Source organism: Bufo gargarizans, chromosome 4, assembly GCF_014858855.1.
Source record: "Bufo gargarizans isolate SCDJY-AF-19 chromosome 4, ASM1485885v1, whole genome shotgun sequence".
Taxonomy (NCBI): domain Eukaryota; kingdom Metazoa; phylum Chordata; class Amphibia; order Anura; family Bufonidae; genus Bufo; species Bufo gargarizans.
The window spans coordinates 183,702,394-183,723,402 of record NC_058083.1 but is presented as its reverse complement, the minus strand read 5'-3'; the positions used below and the strand labels follow the sequence as shown (position 1 = coordinate 183,723,402).

At 43.6% G+C, this 21,009-nt stretch overlaps 1 protein-coding gene across 1 annotated transcript; it reads left to right on the top strand.

Annotated features, from left to right (window-relative positions):
- Positions 1-8,782: 8,782 nt before the first annotated feature.
- On the top strand, positions 8,783-18,719 carry LOC122936256 (gastrula zinc finger protein XlCGF26.1-like). Its single transcript, XM_044292372.1, has 2 exons — positions 8,783-8,835; positions 16,689-18,719. The coding sequence occupies exon 2, from the start codon at positions 16,721-16,723 to the stop codon at positions 18,572-18,574; it is 1,854 nt and encodes a 617-aa protein (XP_044148307.1). The 5' UTR covers positions 8,783-8,835; positions 16,689-16,720; the 3' UTR covers positions 18,575-18,719.
- The last annotated feature ends 2,290 nt before the right edge of the window (positions 18,720-21,009 follow it).

Sequence of the window (21,009 nt, the reverse complement as noted above, 5' to 3'; positions counted from 1 at the left end):
GTTCTTCAGTATAAAAAAGTTGTAAATAACCTTTATTAGGAAGAGGATGAAAGCTTCCAAGATCTCGATCACCAGGTGGAGTAGAATGGCTACTTGTGAATCCTACAAAACCATGGACAAGGAGCCGCCTGTGAACTGAAAGCCCACCCGACTAGAGCTCCATCCACTACCTGGGCAGAGGGGCATCTGCCTCCACTGAACACATTTGTAGGGCAGTAGCTTGGGTTATTCTTCACACTCTTGTGAAACATTATAGAGCAGATATTCATTCAACGCAAGATTCAGTGTTTGGTGAGAAAGTCTTCTGGGCAGTAGTCTTTTCATAGACTGTGACTGATCTGGTAGATCTCATTGTCAGGTGCCGTAGTGGAAGATGAAGGGAAAAGCCAAATTAGCCTTACCTTTAGGGTCTGTCAGGTTCAGAAGACACAAGATGGAGGAGGAACCTTTTAAGCTTCCGGCCCTTGCCTGGCGAGAGGAGCTTAATCAGATAGACCTGACAGAACAACAGATGTGCAGGTCGGGGGACACTTGGGAATTAGTGACCATAAAGTAATAACCTTCCAATTGTCATTCAAAAGAGGGTTTCTTCAGGGAGGAACAAAAATACCAAACTTCAAAAAAAGCTAAATTTTGCTAACTAAGAGAGGCCAAAAAATAAAAATACAGCCACAAAATGGGATATTTTTAAAAGCATCCTAAAATCTAATTGTGAGAGGTACATACCTTATGGGAAGAAACCAATGTGGATAAATAGAACTGTAAAGAAAGCAATAAATGACAAAGAAAGCATTTAAATCACTAAAACAGGAGGGTAGCGAGGAAGCACTGGAAAACTATAAGGAAAAAAATAGAATTACGTACAAGACAAATAAAAGCAGACAAACTAGAGACCGAGGGATTAATTGCCAAAGAGAGAAAAACTAACCCTAAAATGTTCTTCAATTATATAAATGGTAAAAAGTATAAATCTGAAGGTGTCGGCCCTTTACCGAGTAATGAGGGGGGAGTCGCAGAGAGCGACGAGGAGAAAGCAAAGCTGTTAAATATTTTTTTCTCCACTGTATTCACTGAGGAAAATAAACTGTTAGATTAAATATTTGTAAAGAATAATTCAAGGCAACTGGACTTACTGTAGATTTCTTGAAATTGTTTCACTCGTTCTTCCAACAAGCTTTCTCAATTCTGAGTGACTGTACAAAAATTCTGGGAATAACTGTAATATGTAACTGAATATGTAACTGAATCAACATCTGGTAATTATACCCAGCATTAGGTCAAAGGTGTTGATTCCATTATCCTAATTGGATGAAATGCAGAATGTAAAAGTAAATTCCCCATTAAAAGTGTCCTGTCTGACCCAGAAAGAAGTACAACATCGACTTAAAAAGATTAAAATAGACAAATCACTGGGACCAGATGGCATACACCCCAGTATCCTAAGAGAATTAATGTCATAGCCAGACCCTTATTTCTGATATTTACGGACTCTATACTGACAGGGAATGTTCCACAGAATTGGCGCATAGCAAATATGGTACCAATATTCAAAAAGGGTCCAAAAACAGAGCCTGGAAACTATAGGCCGGTAAGTTTAACATCTGTCGTGGGTAAACCAATTGAAGGTTTTTTATGAGATGGTGTCTTGGAGTACCTCAATGAAAATAAGCAAATAACGCCATATCAGCATGGCTTCGTGAGGGATCGGTCATGCCATACTAATTTAATCAGATTCTATGAGGAGCTAAGTTCTAGACTTGACAGCGGCGAATCAATGGATGTCGTATATCTGGACTTCTCCAAAGCGTTCTTCTCCTGACACTGTACCGCATAAAAGGTTAGTATATAAAATGCTTGGACTGGGAGAAAACGTCTGTATGTGGGTAAATAACTGGCTCAGTGATAGAAAACAGAAGGTGGTTATTAACGGTACACACTCAGATCAGGTCACTGTTATTAGTGGAGTACCACAGGGGGTCAGTACTGGAGGGCTCACTGTCACTGGTAGGGTACCTTAGGGGTCAGTACTGGAGGGGTCACTGTCACTAGTGGGGTACCACAGGGGTCAGTACTGGAGGGGTCACTGTCACTAGTGGGGTACCACAGGGGTCAGTACTGGAGGGGTCACTGTCACTAGTGGGGTACCACAGGAGTCAGTACTGGAGGGGTCACTGTCACTAGTGGGGTACCACAGGGTTCAGTACTGAAGGGGTCACTGTCACTAGTGGGGTACCACATGGGTCAGTACTGGAGGGCTCACTGTCACTGGTAGGGTACCTCAGGGGTCAGTACTGGAGGGGGTCACTGTCACTAGTGGGGTACCTCAGGGGTCAGTACTGGAGGGCTCACTGTCACTGGTAGGGTACCACAGGGGTCAGTATTGGGCCCTATTCTCTTCAATATATGTATTAATGATCCTGTAGAAGGCTTGCACAGTAAGGTATCAATTTTTGCAGATGACACTAAACTGTGTAAAGTAATTAACATGGAAGAGAACAGTATACTGTATATACACTACAGAGGACAGTATACTGTATATACACTACAGAGGGCAGTATACTGTATATATACACACTACAGAGGACAGTATACTGTATATATACTACAGAGAACAGTATACTGTATATACACTACAGAGGACAGTATACTATATATATATATATATATACACTACAGAGGACAGTACAGTATATATACTACAGAGGACAGTATAATATATATATATATATATATATATACTACAGAGGACAGTACAGTATATATACTACAGAGGACAGTATACTGTATATATACTACAGAGGACAGTATACTATATATATATATATATATATACTACAGAGGACAGTACTGTATATATACTACAGAGGACAGTATACTATATATATATATATATATACTACAGAGGACAGTACAGTATATATACTACAGAGGACAGTACAGTATACATACTACAGAGGACAGTATACTGTATATACACTACAGAGGACAGTATACTGTATATATACTACAGAGGACAGTACAGTATATACACTACAGAGGACAGTATACTGTATATACACTACAGAGGACAGTATACTGTATATATACTACAGAGGACAGTACAGTATACATACTACAGAGGACAGTATACTGTATATATACTACAGAGGATAGTATACTGTATATATACTACAGAGGACAGTATACTGTATATACACTACAGAGGATAGTATACTGTGTATACACTACAGAGGACAGTATACTGTATATACACTACAGAGGACAGTATACTGTGTATACACTACAGAGGATAGTATACTGCTACAGGTGGATCTGGATAAATTGGAGGCCTGGGCAGAGAAGTGGCAGATGAGGTTTAACACTGACAAATGTAAGGTTATGCACATGGGAAGGAATAATGCAAGTCACCCATACATACTACGTCACCAGTACATACTAAATGGTAAAACACTCGGTAACACTGACATGGAAAAGGACCTAGGAATTTTAGTGAACAGCAAACTAATCTGTAGAAACCAGTGTCAGGCAGCTGCTGCCAAGGCCAATAAGATAATGGGTTGCATCAAAAGGGGCATAGCTGCCCGTGATAAGAACATAGTCCTACCACCTTACACATCGCTAGTCAGACCACACATGGAGGACTGTGTACAGTTCTGGGCTCCTGTAAACAAGGCAGACATAGCAGAGCTGGAGAGGGTCCAGAGGAGGGCAACTAAAGTAATAACTGGAATGGGGCAACTACAGGACCCTGAAAGATTATCAACATTAGGGTTATTCACTTTAGAAAAAAGCCGACTCAGGGGAGATCTAATTAATATGTATAAATACACTCACCTAAAGAATTATTAGGAGCACCATACTAATACGGTGTTGGACCCCCTTTTGCCTTTAGAACGGCCTTAATTCTACGTGGCATTGATTGAACAAGGTGCTGGTAGCATCTTTAGAAATGTTGGCCCATATTGATAGGATAGCATCTTGCAGTTGATGGAGATTTGAGGGAGGCACATCCAGGGCACGAAGCTCCCGTTCCACCACATCCCAGAGATGCTCTATTGGGTTGAGATCTGGTGACTGTGGGGCCATTTTAGTACAGTGAACTCATTGTCATGTTCAAGAAACCAATTGGAAATGAATCGAGCTTTGTGACATGGTGCATTATCCTGCTGGAAGTAGCCATCAGAGGATGGGTACATGGTGGTCATGAAGGGATGGACATGGTCAGAAACAATGCTCAGGTAGCCCGTGGCATTTAAACGATGGCCAATTGGCACTAAGGGGCCTAAAGTGTGCCCAGAAAACATCCCCCACACCATTACACCACCACCACCAGCCTGCACAGTGGGAACAAGGCATGATGGATACATGTTCTCATTCTGTTTACGCCAAATTCGGACTCTACCATTTGAATGTCTCAACAGAAATCGAGACTCATCAGACCAGGAAACATTTTTCCAGTCTTCAACAGTCCAATTTTGGTGAGCTCGTGCAAATTGTAGCCTCTTTTTCCTATTTGTAGTGGAGATGAGTGGTACCCGGTGGGGTCTTCTGCTGTTGTAGCCCACCTTTCTTTCCCATTCTGACATTCAGTTTGGAGTTCAGGAGATTGTCTTGACCAGGACCACAACCCTACATGCATCGAAGCAACTGCCATGTGATTGGTTGACTAGATAATCGCATTAATGAGAAATAGAACAGGTGTTCCTAAGAATTCTTTAGGTGAGTGTATATCAAGGGTCAGTACAGAGATCTCTCCCATCATCTATTTATCCCCAGGACTGTGACGAGGGGACATCCTCTGCGTCTGGAGGAAAGAAGGTTTGTACACAAACATAGAAAAGGATTCTTTACGTTAAGAGAGTGAGACTATGGACTCTATACTGTAAGAGCGGTGAGACTATGGACTCTTTACTGTAAGAGCAGTGAGACTATGGACTCTATACTGTAAGAGCAGTGAGACTATGGACTCTATACTGTAAGAACAGTGAGACTATGGACTCTATACAGTAAGAGCAGTGAGACTATGGACTCTATACTGTAAGAACAGTGAGACTATGGACTCTATACTGTAAGAGCAGTGAGACTATGGACTCTGTACTGTAAGAGCAGTGAGACTATGGACTCTTTACTGTAAGAGCAGTGACACTATGGACTCTTTACTGTAAGAGCAGTGAGACTATGGACTCTTTACTGTAAGAGCAGTGAGACTATGATCTCTATACTGTAAGAGCAGTGAGACTATGGACTCTTTACTGTAAGAGCAGTCAGACTATGGACTCTTTACTGTAAGAGCAGTGAGACTATGGACTCTACTGTAAGAGCAGTGAGACTATGGACTCTTACTGTAAGAGCAGTGAGACTATGGACTCTATACTGTAAGAGCAGTGAGACTATGGACTCTTACTGTAAGAGCAGTGAGACTATGGACTCTACTGTAAGAGCAGTGAGACTATGGACTCTTACTGTAAGAGCAGTGAGACTATGGACTCTTTACTGTAAGAGCAGTGAGACTATGGACTCTTACTGTAAGAGCAGTGAGACTATGGACTCTTACTGTAAGAGCAGTGAGACTATGGACTCTTACTGTAAGAGCAGTGAGACTATGGACTCTTTACTGTAAGAGCATGAGACTATGGACTCTTACTGTAAGAGCAGTGAGACTATGGACTCTTACTGTAAGAGCAGTGAGACTATGGACTCTACTGTAAGAGCAGTGAGACTATGGACTCTTTACTGTAAGAGCAGTGAGACTAATGGACTCTATACTGTAAGAGCAGTGAGACTATGGACTCTTACTGTAAGAGCGTGAGGACTATGGAACTCTTTACTGTAGAGCAGGTGAGACTATGGACTCTTTACTGTAAGAAGCAGTGAGACTATGGACCTTTACTGTAAGAGCAGTGAGACTATGGACTCTTACTGTAAGAGCAGTGAGACTATGGACTCTTACTGTAAGAGCAGTGAGACTATGGACTCTATACTGTAAGAGCAGTGAGACTATGGACTCTATACTGTAAGAGCAGTGAGACTATGGACTCTTACTGTAAGAGCAGTGAGACTATGGACTCTGTACTGTAAGAGCAGTGAGACTATGGACTCTTTACTGTAAGAGCAGTGAGACTATGGACTCTTTACTGTAAGAGCAGTGAGACTATGGACTCTTATACTGTAAGAGCAGTGAGACTATGGACTCTTACTGTAAGAGCAGTGAGACTATGGACTCTTTACTGTAAGAGCAGTGAGACTATGGACTCTTTACTGTAAGAGCAGTGAGACTATGGACTCTTTACTGTAAGAGCAGTGAGACTATGGACTCTTTACTGTAAGAGCAGTGAGACTATGGACTCTTTACTGTAAGAGCAGTGAGACTATGGACTCTTTACTGTAAGAGCAGTGAGACTATGGACTCTATACTGTAAGAGCAGTGAGACTATGGACTCTTACTGTAAGAGCAGTGAGACTATGGACTCTTTACTGTAAGAGCAGTGAGACTATGGACTCTTTACTGTAAGAGCAGTGAGACTATGGACTCTTTACTGTAAGAGCAGTGAGACTATGGACTCTATACTGTAAGAGCAGTGAGACTATGGACTCTTTACTGTAAGAGCAGTGAGACTATGGACTCTTTACTGTAAGAGCAGTGAGACTATGGACTCTTTACTGTAAGAGCAGTGAGACTATGGACTCTTTACTGTAAGAGCAGTGAGACTATGGACTCTTACTGTAAGAGCAGTGAGACTATGGACTCTTTACTGTAAGAGCAGTGAGACTATGGACTCTTTACTGTAAGAGCAGGTGGAGACTATGGACTCTTTACTGTAAGAGCAGTGAGACTATGGACATCTTACGGTAAGAGCAGTGAGACTATGGACTCATTTACTGTAAGAGCAGTGAGACTATGGACTCTATACTGTAAGAGCAGTGAGACTATGGACTCTTTACTGTAAGAGCAGTGAGACTATGGACTCTTTACGGTAAGAGCAGTGAGACTATGGACTCTTTACTGTAAGAGCAGTGAGACTATGGACACTCTTACTGTAAGAGCAGTGAGACTATGGACTCTATACTGTAAGAGCAGTGAGACTATGGACTCTTTACTGTAAGAGCAGTGAGACTATGGACTCTTTACTGTAAGAGCAGTGGAGACTATGGACACTTTACTGTAAGAGCAGGTGAGACTATGGACTCTATACTGTAAGAGCAGTGAGACTATGGACTCTTTACTGTAAGAGCAGTGAGACTATGGACTCTTTACTGTAAGAGCAGTGAGACTATGGACTCTATACTGTAAGAGCAGTGAGACTATGGACTCTATACTGTAAGAGCAGTGAGACTATGGACTCTTTACTGTAAGAGCAGTGAGATATGGGACTTTTTACTGTAAGACTCTATACTGTAAGAGCAGTGAGACTATGGACTCTTACTGTAAGAGCAGTGAGACTATGGACTCTATTACTGTAAGAGCAGTGAGACTATGACTCTATACTGTAAGAGCAGTGAGACTATGGACTCTTACTGTAAGAGCAGTGAGACTATGGACTCTTTACTGTAAGAGCAGTGAGACTATGGACTCTATACTGTAAGAGCAGTGAGACTATGGACTCTATACTGTAAGAGCAGTGAGACTATGGACTCTTTACTGTAAGAGCAGTGAGACTATGGACTCTTTACTGTAAGAGCAGTGAGACTATGGACTCTATACTGTAAGAGCAGTGAGACTATGGACTCTTTACTGTAAGAGCAGTGAGACTATGGACTCTATACTGTAAGAGCAGTGAGACTATGGACTCTTTACTGTAAGAGCAGTGAGGACTATGGACTCTTTACTGTAAGAGCAGTGAGACTATGGACTCTTTACTGTAAGAGCAGTGAGACTATGGACTCTTTACGGTAAGAGCAGTGAGACTATGGACTCTTTACTGTAAGAGCAGTGAGACTATGGATCTCTCTGCCTGAGGAGGTGGTGATGGTGAGTACAATAAGAGTTCAGGAGGGGCCTGGATGTATTTCTGGAGTGTAATAATATTACAGGTTAGAGTTACTAGAGAGGGGTCGTTGATCCAGGGAGTTATTCTGATTGGAGGAGGGAAGGAATTTTTCCCCCTAAACTGAGGATAATTGGCTTCTACCTCACAGTTTTTTTTTTTGCCTTCCTCTGGATCAACTTGCAGGATAACAGTCTGAACTGGATGGACAGAGGCTTTTTTCACCCTTATATACTATGTTACTATGTACAGATGTTGTCATAGAGGTTTCATGAAAAAGGGATTTCCTGTAAGAATAATTCTGTTTTTTTTTTCTTCTTGTTTAGGATGAAAATCTGATGGATATTAAGGTTGAGGTTAAAGAGGAATCAGAAGAGGAGATGGATTTATGGGACGATCAGCAGGGTAAGGAGGGGGGCTGTCATGGGTCACCTGGATACTACTCCCATCATCTCATCATCACATGTAATAATCTCTCCTGTCCCTGTGTGTTTCCTACAGATGGACTCATAGAAGGAAGTCCCCCCGAGAGATGTCCCCGTCCTCTGTATTCCCAGGACTGTCCAGAGGAGAAGCTCCCAGAAAACCATCAGGTAGATGGAGCTGAGCCCTATACACATCTATATAGGGGGGTCCTGCAGTCATAGAGGGGTCATAGATGGTGGGGGTCTCTTATGTGGATCTGTTAGATTTCCCACCTGTCTGCTGTATTGTCCTGAATTGTTACAGATGACAAATCAGGGGGAAGATGAGACTGATATTAAAGTGGAGGATAAAGAAGAGCGGATGATGGGCGATCCCCCGTGTAAGAGTGAGGTGGAGGAGGACATTCCAGTCCATGTGACCACAGGTATGGAGTAATGAATGGAGGAAGAGAATTGGGAGGTTTCTTCAGGTGAGGCTCCACCTTAGAGCTGCAGTAAAGGAGCACTCCGGGCAGTGACCCCTGTGTTATGTATAGGAGCCGAGGGAGTTGTGACTGCACATAGACATCCTCTCCAGGATCTTCTCTCCATCTTCTCATGGTCCAGGCTGGACACTCGGCTTAGCATCAGATTTTGGGAAGCACCAGCTGCGATAAACGGCCGCACTAATGGCCGGGGTCTGAGAAAACTCAGTTTAACCACTTAAGCTCCACAGACCATGGTGATAGGGGGCCGCCTGTGACACTTATCTCCAGTTTTGAGTCAGTAAATACCAGGCTGATGGTTGCTTTCTGGAAGAGCAAAATGCTCTACTGTCGGGGGACCTGTCTCTGCTGTGTCACTCTCACAAATGGCCACCCTAGCCAGCATTATTATTTGTTTGAGCGCCATTAATTCCAGGAAGCTGTACATTTATAAAGGGGGTTCACATACATAATGAGTACAGTGAGCAAGAACTTATTAGCAGACTGGTACAAGGGGATGAGGACCCTGCCCCCCCAGGGCTTACAATCTTTAGTTACAGCACACAAATGAGTCGATAGGAGATCTACAGCAACATCATTAAAGTGGTAGAGATTGGGTTTCAAAAGCAAGATGATGGATCGATAGGTCCCCACTAGGGATGAGCGAACCCAACGTTTTTGGTTTCGGCGTTCGGGTTCTGGTGGATGTCCGCTTTGCTGTCCATAGAGTACTATCATAACAAGGCGCAAAAGAGAATGCTTCTTAACGGCTCCCGTTTTGCATTCTGTCATAGAATTCCGTTATATTCCGTGATAACGCAATCCATAACAGATTTCCACCAGAACCCTGAACATGAAAACGTCGGGTTCGCTCATCCCTAGTCCCCACCCATCATCTGACTTTTCCACCTACAATCTTCCTTCCTTTTGCTCATAACAAGAACACATTACTTAGCCTGGATGTGCACAGCTGTTATGAAGCTATGTGGATTCACTGTCCCACTTGAACAAATTTGGCTTAGGGTTGCGCCTAAGGTGCTAAGTGACCCCGCCCCCCCCCCCAATATTCACCTTTGAACCCCTGTACAGGGATCTAGACTTCACTGCAGGGGAACCACCAGGCCACTACTTCTTGGAGTTCTCACTATTAAGTGACGGGGACCAGAGACACCGATGCAGAGTACCAAGGAATTGGGCAAAACTGAAGTCAGGGTCAGGTCAATACCAGGGAAGGCAAAGTTTATGCAGTTTAAGCTTAGGGCAGTTAGTCTATGTTCAGAATGGAGATCAGACAGAGGTCAGGTCAAGGAGTAAAGGGTCAAATCCAGGAAATAGTCAGAAGTCGGTTCACAGGTAGACGAATGTGTAACAATACACCTTTGCAGGACACAAGCAAACTAGAACCTAATGCTCAGGCACCTTCTCATAGGGGTAGATACCATAAGTACCCATGGCAGGGGAACAATAGGGTGCACATGCACTGTTCATTTAAGAGGTGGAGAGAGTGTGCGCTCCCTACAGGCAAAGAGAGAAGCCTAGGCGACAAGAAACAGCCTGCTTGGAGCGACAGAGCTGTTATGGCGGCCGGAACTCCAGGAAGAAGGAGAGAGGCCGGCAGGTCCACACCACCAGGAGCGATGGAGCGGGTGAACAGAGCTGCTGTAACAGTACACTCTGCCCCTTACACTCTCTCTCCTTTGGCTCAGACAGTTGAGGACAGCATCAGTGCATTAATGTTTCAGCAGGATCTCTCTCCTGGACCAAAACCTTTCCAGTCCACAAAAAGAAGGGGTTACCGCTAACTTTCTTCATGTCCAGAATATTCTTGACCTCAAACACATTTTCTGTGCCAACAGAGGTAAGAGCAGGAACAAAACGTTTGGAGTCATGATTGAGCACAACTGGTAACAAACCTTATTAAACTGTGTCAGAACCTTAAAAGGACCAATGAAACTGGGTGCCAACTTGTACAAGAGTACCATGAGTCTATTTTTTTTTTTAGAAGAAAGCCACATCCTTTCCCCAGGAGAAAACTGAGGTGGATCAGCACACATCTTCATGTGAGCAGAAGCCAGTAGTAGGGAGTCTTTAGTCTCTTGCCAGATCTGGTCATATTTACTGACATGTATCGGAAGAGGAATCCACAATTGAAGACCATACACTATGTAGAAAGGGATTTTAGTGGCGGATTCACCTGGATGTATGGTTCTTGTAGGAAGACTCTGCCCAGGGGAGCAAAGCGGCCCAGAAGTGAAGTGTCGCAAATAGTTGACCAGGACCTGATTAATGCTTTCCATCTGCCCATTGGCAAGTAGAGGAAAAGTTAAATTTAATGTCCAGCTGTTTATAGAAAGCTCTCTAGAACTTAGAAGTGAAAATGTGAATGAGCAAACCATGCCGGCGTAAAATGTGTTGTTTCAGGGACAAGTTAGCTAATTGACTTGCAGAATGGAGGCCAGATAGAGGTACGGACCCATGCTATAAAACCAGTCAGTCACCAGCCGCATTACCGTGCGTCCCGAGAAAGGTCAGTGATAAAATCCATAGCTATGTATTACCATGGGCATTAGATACAAAGGAAGTAAGAGTCCAGAGGTCTTGGTTTTGAAGTTTTGTTTTGGGACATGTGGTGAAATAGGCTACCTAACCCCATATCTTGAGAAATTGTATGTAGGACACCAGTAATGTCAGATAATCAGGCTAGCTGTCTTATGGAGACCTGGGTGACCAGCGATCTTGGAGTGATGCCCCAAGCCAGGACTTGCTTCCTCGGGAAGTACATATTGCCAGGCGGAATGTCCTTAAGCTGAACTGAAGCAACAGGGATGATGTTCTGGGGCACCTCGTCAGCTGGGTTGAACAAGAGAGGGCATCAGCCTTGGTATTCTTCTTGGCCGGGGAGAAATGCCGAATAAAATCAAACCGTTTAAAGAACAAGCACCACCGGGCTTGATAAGGACTAGGGCGCTGAGCAAATTGAGGGTATTTTAAGTCCTTGTGGTCCATGTACATGATGACAGGATGGCCGGAGCCCCCAGAAGATGACGCTGCCACTCCAGGGCCAACTTAATAGCAAAGAAATGTTTGTCCCTATAGAATAGTTTCACTCAGCAGAGGGGAAGGATTTCAAGAAAAAGCCACAGGTAACCCTCTTGCTGGAGGTTCCCCATTGAATAAGGATGGCTCCCAACACCCCCAGAGGTGAAACGCAAACTTGGTAGAGCCTTGAGGGTAAGGGTGTAAAATGTGAGGTTCTAATTGCCGATAATTATTTGCGAAGCCTACGAACTGCTGGATGGCTCTTAGAGCCGTAGAGAAAGGTGAGACCAGTCCAGAACCACAGAATGAACTCTCTGGATCCATCTGAATGTTGTGGTCAGAGATAATGTAACCCAGAAAAGGTAGGGAAGTTTTCAAATTTGGCATATATGAGTTCACCTTTAGATGCCGGTGGACAGTTTGGACATGTCTCCAGTGTGTAGTCAGGAGAGAAGACCAAGGTGTTGTCTAGTATACCATGACACCGATACTGAACTGGTCATGGAAGTCTAGGCATACCAGATATTGAGCTAGTCATGGAAGACATCATTAACACATTTCTGGAAGACAGTGGGAACATTAGGTTGCCTCCAAACTCTACAGATTTTGTTGCAGAAATTTCTGACTGACAATCGGGTCCATTCACCAGAGTGGGGCTTTCAGCAATCCATGTGCTTCCTGCCCCATTCAAATGGATGGAACTGATTTTTAGTTGTGGAAATTTCTGCAACAAAATCCACAGTGTATGAAGGCACCACTACACAGACAGTAGGACATAACGAGATACTCCTAATCACACATATTCAAAGCTGCCTTCCACTCATCGCTTTCACTAATATGGATCAGGTCCACAGAGATCCAGCTTTTTGAACTCCCAGGGATCACAGTCGATTAACGAGCTCAAGGATAAGGAGCAGAGGGCACTTGTTTTTCGCCATATCTTATTCAGACCACAGTAGTTGATACATGGTTTAAGGAAACCATCCTTTTTCTTAATAAGGAAGACAGCTCCAGCCGAAGTGGAGAACTTTCGGATGAAACCTCTTTCCATGTTTGCTTTAACATAATGAACCTGACGAAGGAGCATTTTCTGCCAGCAAAATGCATTGTTCAAACTTCAATAAACTTTCCTGAAGCACCCACCGCTACTTTTTACCAATGTTCCTGACTCATGATCGACTCATCCTTGAGGGCGGAAACCTGTACGTACAGCAGACCTTGGGGGATAAATGACATGCCACCTGCACAACCCCTCCAGGTGAGCATTTACTCAGCATCACACACTGTAATTGCGCATCCTTCCCATTGCGCTTCTCCTCTGGTTTCTCTAAATCTTGGGCAGAGATAGTGGGTAGACACGGCCATGCGGTGGAGTGGTTCCTGACAACCGGCCAATGTGGCATCCATAAGGACAATGCGGCAGCAGAGTCACAGCCTCCTTTTTGACATCTGCATAGCTGCCATAAGCAGGAGGCAGACCCCGAAATCTCCCCATTGTCCCAACTGTTCACAGGAGCAAGAAGGAGGAACAATTGTAACCCTAACAGCTGGTGAAGTGAGTGAAGAAGTCCCACCTGAAGGTCCATGGGCACAGAAGCGTAGTGAATGCTTTCCGGAAGAGGCACTCTGTTGACAGACACCGCCACCAAACAAGACAGCCCCAGGCATATAGTAGGTATGTGGTAGTGGGTATTCAAGTCCTGATGTAGGATGTTACCGGTTGACCTGCTATCCATGAAGACCTGTTCAGTAAACCAGACATCACCGTATGACAAATTCACAGGAACAGTAAATTTAGCAGAGAGATTTTTCTCATCCAGGGTTGTCTCTCCAACTGGCCCCATGCACTGGAGTCTTGTCTTTAGAGGACAGGTAGCCTCGGCCTCCACAGTACATGTACAGATTGTTCCTGTGCATGTGCTGACCCTTCTCTGACAGCCTGATTCTGTCCAACTGCATGAAATCCTGGACAGGAATCAAAGGGGAAGGATAGGCTTCTGGAACCTGGACGCCAGTCTGGGGGGTTGTCCTCTCTGCTATCTCCCTGAAACACACCCTACACCGGAGATTAATATAGGTAGGCAAGGATATCAGAGGACTGCAAGGGGTTTGGAACCCCCGTTCTTGTTATCGGTGGAGTCCCAGCAGTAGGACCTTCACCCATCTAATAGATATCTCCTACCTAAAACTAGGGGGCACTAAAGAAGCATAATATGTGTCCAAGTAGCGTATGAAAAGGCCCTGAAAAACTAATTTGGTCCAGTCCCATCGGATGTTATTGAAAGCTTGTTCTGCATCTACTGAAGTCTGAGACTGCAAAAAAGTCAGAGATAGCCACAAAAAATGGCGCAACATGGAGTCAGATATAAGCATATGTCAATATACAGAGGTTAGAAATGAGTATAGAGCAATATTGGTATGCAATACAAATTATTGTATATAAAAATGGACAGAAAGCGAAGATGGAAAAAGGGGGGGAGACTCACCAGAAAATGGGAGTAGGGGACACCAACCAGCAAGCAATTTAGGATCAGCCCACCAACCTTAACTGGGTCTTATTCAGGTTACGTCGCCCAGCCCGGTGTGGTAAAGAGGGATGTCCTTATAGGTCTGCCAGAGTAGCTACGTCTTATATGCTTGGGGTGAGCTAGCCATTATTAATGTTTCCATTCTGTGGATAAGGTTAACTTCTAGCGCCCATTCTCTAACCAAAGGCGCACTAGTGGACTTCCAATGTCTGGGTATCTGTCGCGGCTGAGGATGGGGAAAACCCTCAGCCGTGCGATGCCAGAAGATGTATGGTCGCTGCTCGACCAGGACGACAGAATTAGGGAGCAGGTCACCTCCTATCACATCCCTAATTCTGACCCTGTTTCCTAGCCGTATGAGCCGACCCTGATGGTAGGAGGGCTCATACTCTGGAACCTAAGATTCCTACTAGCCCTCAGGGTGGCCCTGGACTAGGAGCAGAGTAAGACGACCTGTCTCACTGGCCAAGCTGCAAGGAGATGGGGTACATAAACGGATATATGGATATGGCAGGAGAACTACTCTAGTTCAAACCTACCTGCCACAGCCTTGCTGACTGGATCCCGTGCTCACAAGCTGATGTCCACACCATACATAAATGGACACAGCCTCCACACATACACACACAGGAACCCAGATCCATAGCTGCATTAAACATGAAAGGAAAACAACATCAACTTAACATCACATATAAACATTTATGACCACAAGGGTGGCCCTCACTGGCAGATGGTAAAAAACCAGGAGGATGACTCCAGCTTACAAACAAGGCTGGAGTACCCCCCAGACTTCTGATCTAAACTGAAGCTAAATAGCCCATGTAGCCACACCCACACACAGTGTTCACACAAAGAAGGGAATTAACCCTTCCTACACCAGGTAAGGGAAAACGGACACTAAAAGGGGAAGTGTACTCATACATAAATCCAGTGCACACCAAAACAACAAAAGTGCACACATTCAAAGACAGGTTGCCTGGTGCAACCGCATGCACTTTACAGCAAGCTGCCTAGCACCAGCTCAGGCTGCTATACTGCCACATACATTATGTTGCCAGCGGCAACCACAGGTGAGGCAACATACTACAGCCCTCACCTGTGATTGACAACAAGACAAGACCGCAGGCAACTGCATGCGTTTCCAGGAGTCACGGCCATGACCATGGTCGTGACAGTATCACTGTACGAGCCGCTATCAAAAAGTGGCGCAAGAGGCCCTTCTTCCCCACTAGGAGATATCCATGAAGAATGGACAGAAGAGCTAACTGAGGGGTTCGTGCTAGTTTAACCCCAGAGACTTAATGGTAAATAGTGGAAATGGCCTGCCAAATGGCTGTAGGACAGTGCATCCCCACCAAATATGTGTCATAGTACCAGCTTCCACGTGGGGCAACAATACCATCTAGACAAGATCTTATAGTTTTTCTCCTGAGCCTGACATGCTATAAGTAGTTTATGAGCCCTGAGGAAGACTCTCTGCCACTCCAACAGACTGAGGCCCAACTCTGTCTCACAGGCAGTGGTGAAAGAGGGGGCCAGAGGTTAAGGTTTGTTCAAAAGAAGATAGTAAAGTGATGAGATAACGCATAATGGAGAAGAGCTCAACAGCAGGGATTCAAGGTCAGTTTTGGACTTTTTTGGAATACCCAATGGAAACTTCGAGGAAGTCTCTTAGCTGTGCGTATTCCATCCAGGATAAAGTCCTATTCAGACACGTCTCCTGCTAAACTATGAAAGAGTGTAAGGAAAAATCCACAGTCATCACCTGTGTCAGACGTGTATGCTCAGCTGAGGACCAGGAAAGAAGGTGGTCCCTGCCAACGGCCGGCAGGAACATCGCATTATCGAACAAAGGGATAAGTGTGTCTGTTTTTAAGGATTTTATTTTTTTTGTAGCTTTAGTCCAAGAGTCGGCCTTGAATTTCTGATGTGGATTCCACAGCAAATGCAAAAAAAAATGGCTGGATTCACATGAGCATGTTATGGACGTATTATCTGCATGTATTATGCACATGTCCCTGCCTGACTCCGAATTTAACTGACATGAACTCCCAGCAACTCATAAATCCCTTTGATACTGTGAGTTCAGGCTAGTTGAACTCGAGGTCAGGCCGGGACATATGCATGTAATACGGATGGACATATGCATGTAATACGCTAATGTGAATCTGGTGTCTTTGGAATGTTATAATATTATCTACTTTGAAGAGCAAATTACAAAATCCTTTTTTATTTTTATCCTAACAGAAAATCCCAGTAAGAAGTCTGAAGGAAATGTCATGTTATCCCCAGACTATAAAGAAGAAGATCCGGATATCATGCAGTGCTCTTCAGCGGAAAATCACATTACCTGTAATGTATATCCAGGACTTCACAGTGCAGATCCATCACATAATTCCCCTAAGAATGAGGAACCTTCTGACCAGTCACAGATTGTTACCACAATTATCGGACAGGAAGGGGGTAAAAGATTTCAATGTACGGAATGTGGAAAACAGTTCAGATATAGGACGGAGCTTTCTGTTCACAGACGTAGTCACACAGGAGAGAAGCCATATTCATGCTCACAATGTGGCAAATGCTTTAGAAGCAAATCACTTCTTGTTAGACATCACAGAATTCACAAAGGAGAGAAGTCATATTCATGTTCAGAATGTGGAAAATGCTTTGCAAATAAATCACAACTTGTTAGACATCACAGAATTCACAAAGGAGAGAAGCCATCTTCATGTACAGAATGTGGAAAATGTTTAAGATCTAGAACAGATATTTATGTTTCACATAAGAAAAGTCACACAGGAGAAAGGTCATCCTCATGCTCAGAATGTGGAAAATGCTTTATAAATAAATCACATCTTGTTACACATAAGAGAATTCACACAGGAGAGAAGCCGTATTCGTGTTCAGAATGTGGGAAATGTTTTATAAATAAATCATCTCTTGTAATTCATGAGCGAAGTCACACAGGAGAGAAGCCATATTTATGTTCAGAATGTGGCAAATGTTTTACCCAAAAAGCAACTCTTGTTAAACATGAAAGAATTCACACAGGTGAGAAGCCATTTTCATGTTCAGATTGTGGGAAACGCTTTACAAATCAGTCACATCTTGCTAGACATGAAAGAATCCACACAGGATTGAGGCCGTATTCGTGTTCAGAATGTGGGAAATGTTTTACCCAGAAATCAAATCTCCTTCTACATTGGAGAATTCACACAGGGGAGAAAAATTTTGCTTATAAAACAAAGCCTTTAAACCGTGAGAAATGTCACACAGGAGAGAAGCTGTATTCATGTTCAGAATGTGGAAAATGTTTTACTAGGAAATCAAGCCTTGATGAACATAAGAGAATTCACACAGGAGAGAAGCCATTTTTATGTACATTATGTGGTAAATGTTTTACCCAGAAATCATCCCTTGTTAACCACGAAAGAATTCACACAGGAGAGAAGCCATTTTCATGTTCGGATTGTGGGAAATGCTTTACAAGTCAGTCACATCTCGCTAGACATGAGAGAAGTCACACAGGAGAGAAGCCATATTCATGTTCAGAATGTGGAAAGTGCTTTACCAAGAAATCAGATCTTCTAAAACATGAGAAAATTCATACAGGAGAGAAGCTATATTCCTGTTTAAGGTGTGGGAAATGTTTTGCATATAAAACAGAGCTTTTAAAACATGAGAGAAGTCACACAGGATGGAAACCATATTCATGTTCAGAATGTGGGACAAGTTTTACCAAGAAATCAAGCCTTGATCAACATAAGAAAATTCACACAGGAGAGAAGCCATATACATGTTCAGTGTGTGAGAAATGTTTTACTCAGAAATCATCTCTTGTTAAACATAAAAGAATTCACACAGGGGAGAAACCATATTCATGTTCAGACTGTGGAAAAAGCTTTACAAATCAGTCACATCTTACAAGGCATGAGAGAATTCACACAGGAGGGAGACCATATTCATGTTCAGAATGTGAGAAATGTTTTACAAGTAAATCAGATCTTCTAAAACATGAGAAGATTCACACAGGAGAGAAGCCATATTCATGTTCAGAATGTGGGAAATGTTTTACTAAAAAATCTAATCTTGATCAACATAGTAAGAGAATTCACATGACAGAAGACATTTAGATGTTTTGTATAAGAATAGTGTTTAACAAGGAAATTACATTTTGAAAATGTCTAACCATGTCAAGTGAAAACTTTGAGGGAGATTTATTCATATTGTGTGGTGGTATTAGATGCACTTAATTTAATAAAAATCTTATCTCTGGTCCTCCATCTTCCTAAAAGTTAATTTATAGTAAATCTGGTGAGCTGTGGCTGCCCTCCTCCTCCTGCTGCCACCTTTTTATGGCACGGTGGTGCAAAGTGGTGATAAGCACAAAAGGCCACAAAGAATGGCACAAATATTGCGTGCACCAGAAGTTGCTACTTTTTTACACCACAAAAGTTGTGTAAAAGCTTAATAGTCTCCTTTGTGTCCTTTTGTCTCCCATTTCTTTCCAACTGTTTCTCATCTTTATAGCATTATTTTTTTTTCTATAAATGTAAATTTTTTGTGAAGTAATGTTCTGATAGCAGATCGGTGCTCATTCACACGTACCCCAGCAGGCGAGATGTTTGTCCAATGTAAACCTTGATACACGGGCACTTTAACATAGAAATGACATTCTGACTATTGTAAATTTAGTAACTGTTCATCTGAACTATTGGGTGATAATCCGTGTCACCCTGGATAATACTTGGGGAGGACAAACAAGCAGAGGTCTGAAAAGTTTAGGGAAACCGATTTCCTTAAACACTTTGATGAAATTAGACACAGGGCAGGGGAGGATTTATCATTAGGGGAATATTTGAAGTCTGTTGCTTGAGTCTGCGTTGGCGAAGTTTGTGCCAGATTTATCAGCTGGCGCCCGTTTGGTAAATTTGGTGCATCTTTAGGCCACGCGGGTGCACACACACAAGATCCGCATGAATTTCCTTGCGGATTTATATGCGTTTCTGTAGTACGTGCAATGCCCAAAATCTGGCGTAAAATCATAAATCCCCCACCCCCAATTTGTGTTCTGCTGTCAGGGTAAAGCTAGCTGTTCACCAGTCCCTCAGAGCTCCAGGTTGCGGCCGCATCTTATTGTAACGGTCCGGGTCTGGTACGGAGTCTTTATAGCAACTACCTGGGGTAACGTAGTCAGAAGGAAGCCAATGGTCGATGCCCAGGATAACGTCAGCAAGCAGGAGAAAGCAAATACCGTAGTCAGAAGGAAGCCAGTGGTCGATGCCCAGGATAACATCAGCAAGCAGAAGAAAGCAAATACCGTAGTCAGAAGGAAGCCAGTGGTCGATGCCCAGGATAACGCCAGCAAGCAGGAGAAAGCAAATACCGTAGTCAGAAGGAAACCAGTGGTCGATGCCCAGGATAACGTCAGCAAGCAGAGGAAAGCAAATACCGTAGTCAGAAGGAAGCCAGTGGTCGATGCCCAGGATAACGTCAGCAAGCAGAGGAAAGCAAATACCGTAGTCAGAAGGAAGCCAGTGGTCGATGCCCAGGATAACGTCTAGCTTGATTACAGGCTAGGAGCACAATAATCTCACAAGGCAGGAAGTGCAAGGCTGGGCTTAAATAGGATGTTCAATCATGGAACAGGGTGAAGCAAACCAGGGAGATGGGAACCGAAACTAGAGGCACAGGAACTAGGCACAGGAGCTGTCCAGAAAGCAGAATAGTTCAGTTGGTAGAGCTGCCACCTGGGACACAGGAGTCCCTGGGTTCGAGTCCTGACACTTATAGTCAACGGGGCCGGCCGTCCTTCATGTAGTGTCCGTCAGGCTGTTCCCTGCTGGTGCTCTAAACGCTTGTGTGAAACTAGTCTTACCCCTCAGATACTGCAGTCAAAAGCATGTGGCGTATAGGAAGGGGGCGCTGCGGTTTTATCTTTTATTTATTGTAATGTAAATGTGTTTTCTGTTCAGTTCCATCTCCTTTATGTTTTTATATGAAGATCGGATATCGTTATGTCCTTAGGGTACTTTCACACTTGCAGCAGAGGATTCCAGCAGGCAGTTCCGTCACCGTAACCGTCAAAACGTATGCAAACTGATGGCATTTTTCAGACGGATCAGGATCCTAATCCGTATGACAAATGCATTGAAATGTCGGATCTCTCTCTTCGGAAAAACGGATCAGGCATTTTTTTTTTTCACATTTTTTTGCGGTCTGAGCATGCACAGACTGCAATGCCGGATCCGTTTTGCCGGAACACTCAGGGGCCGGATTCAGCATTAATGCATTTCAATGGGAAAAAAATGCTGGATCCGGCATTCCGGCAAGTGTTCCGGAATTTTGCTGCGGTATTATCTCCGTCCTGAAAAGTCAAAAAGACAGAACTGAAGACATCCTGATACATCCTGAGCGGATCGCTCTCCATTCAGAATGCATGGGGATAAAACTGATCAGTTCTTTTCCGGTATTGAGCCCCTAGGACGGAACTCTATGGCGGAAAAGAATAACGCTAGTGTGAAAGTGCCCTTAAACTTTTACCTGACTGTAGTCAGAGATTTAAAAG

Excerpts from the sequence above, each read along its gene's own strand:
- LOC122936256 (XM_044292372.1), top strand. The coding sequence starts at position 16,721 with ATGTTATCCCCAGACTATAAAGAAGAAGATCCGGATATCATGCAGTGC.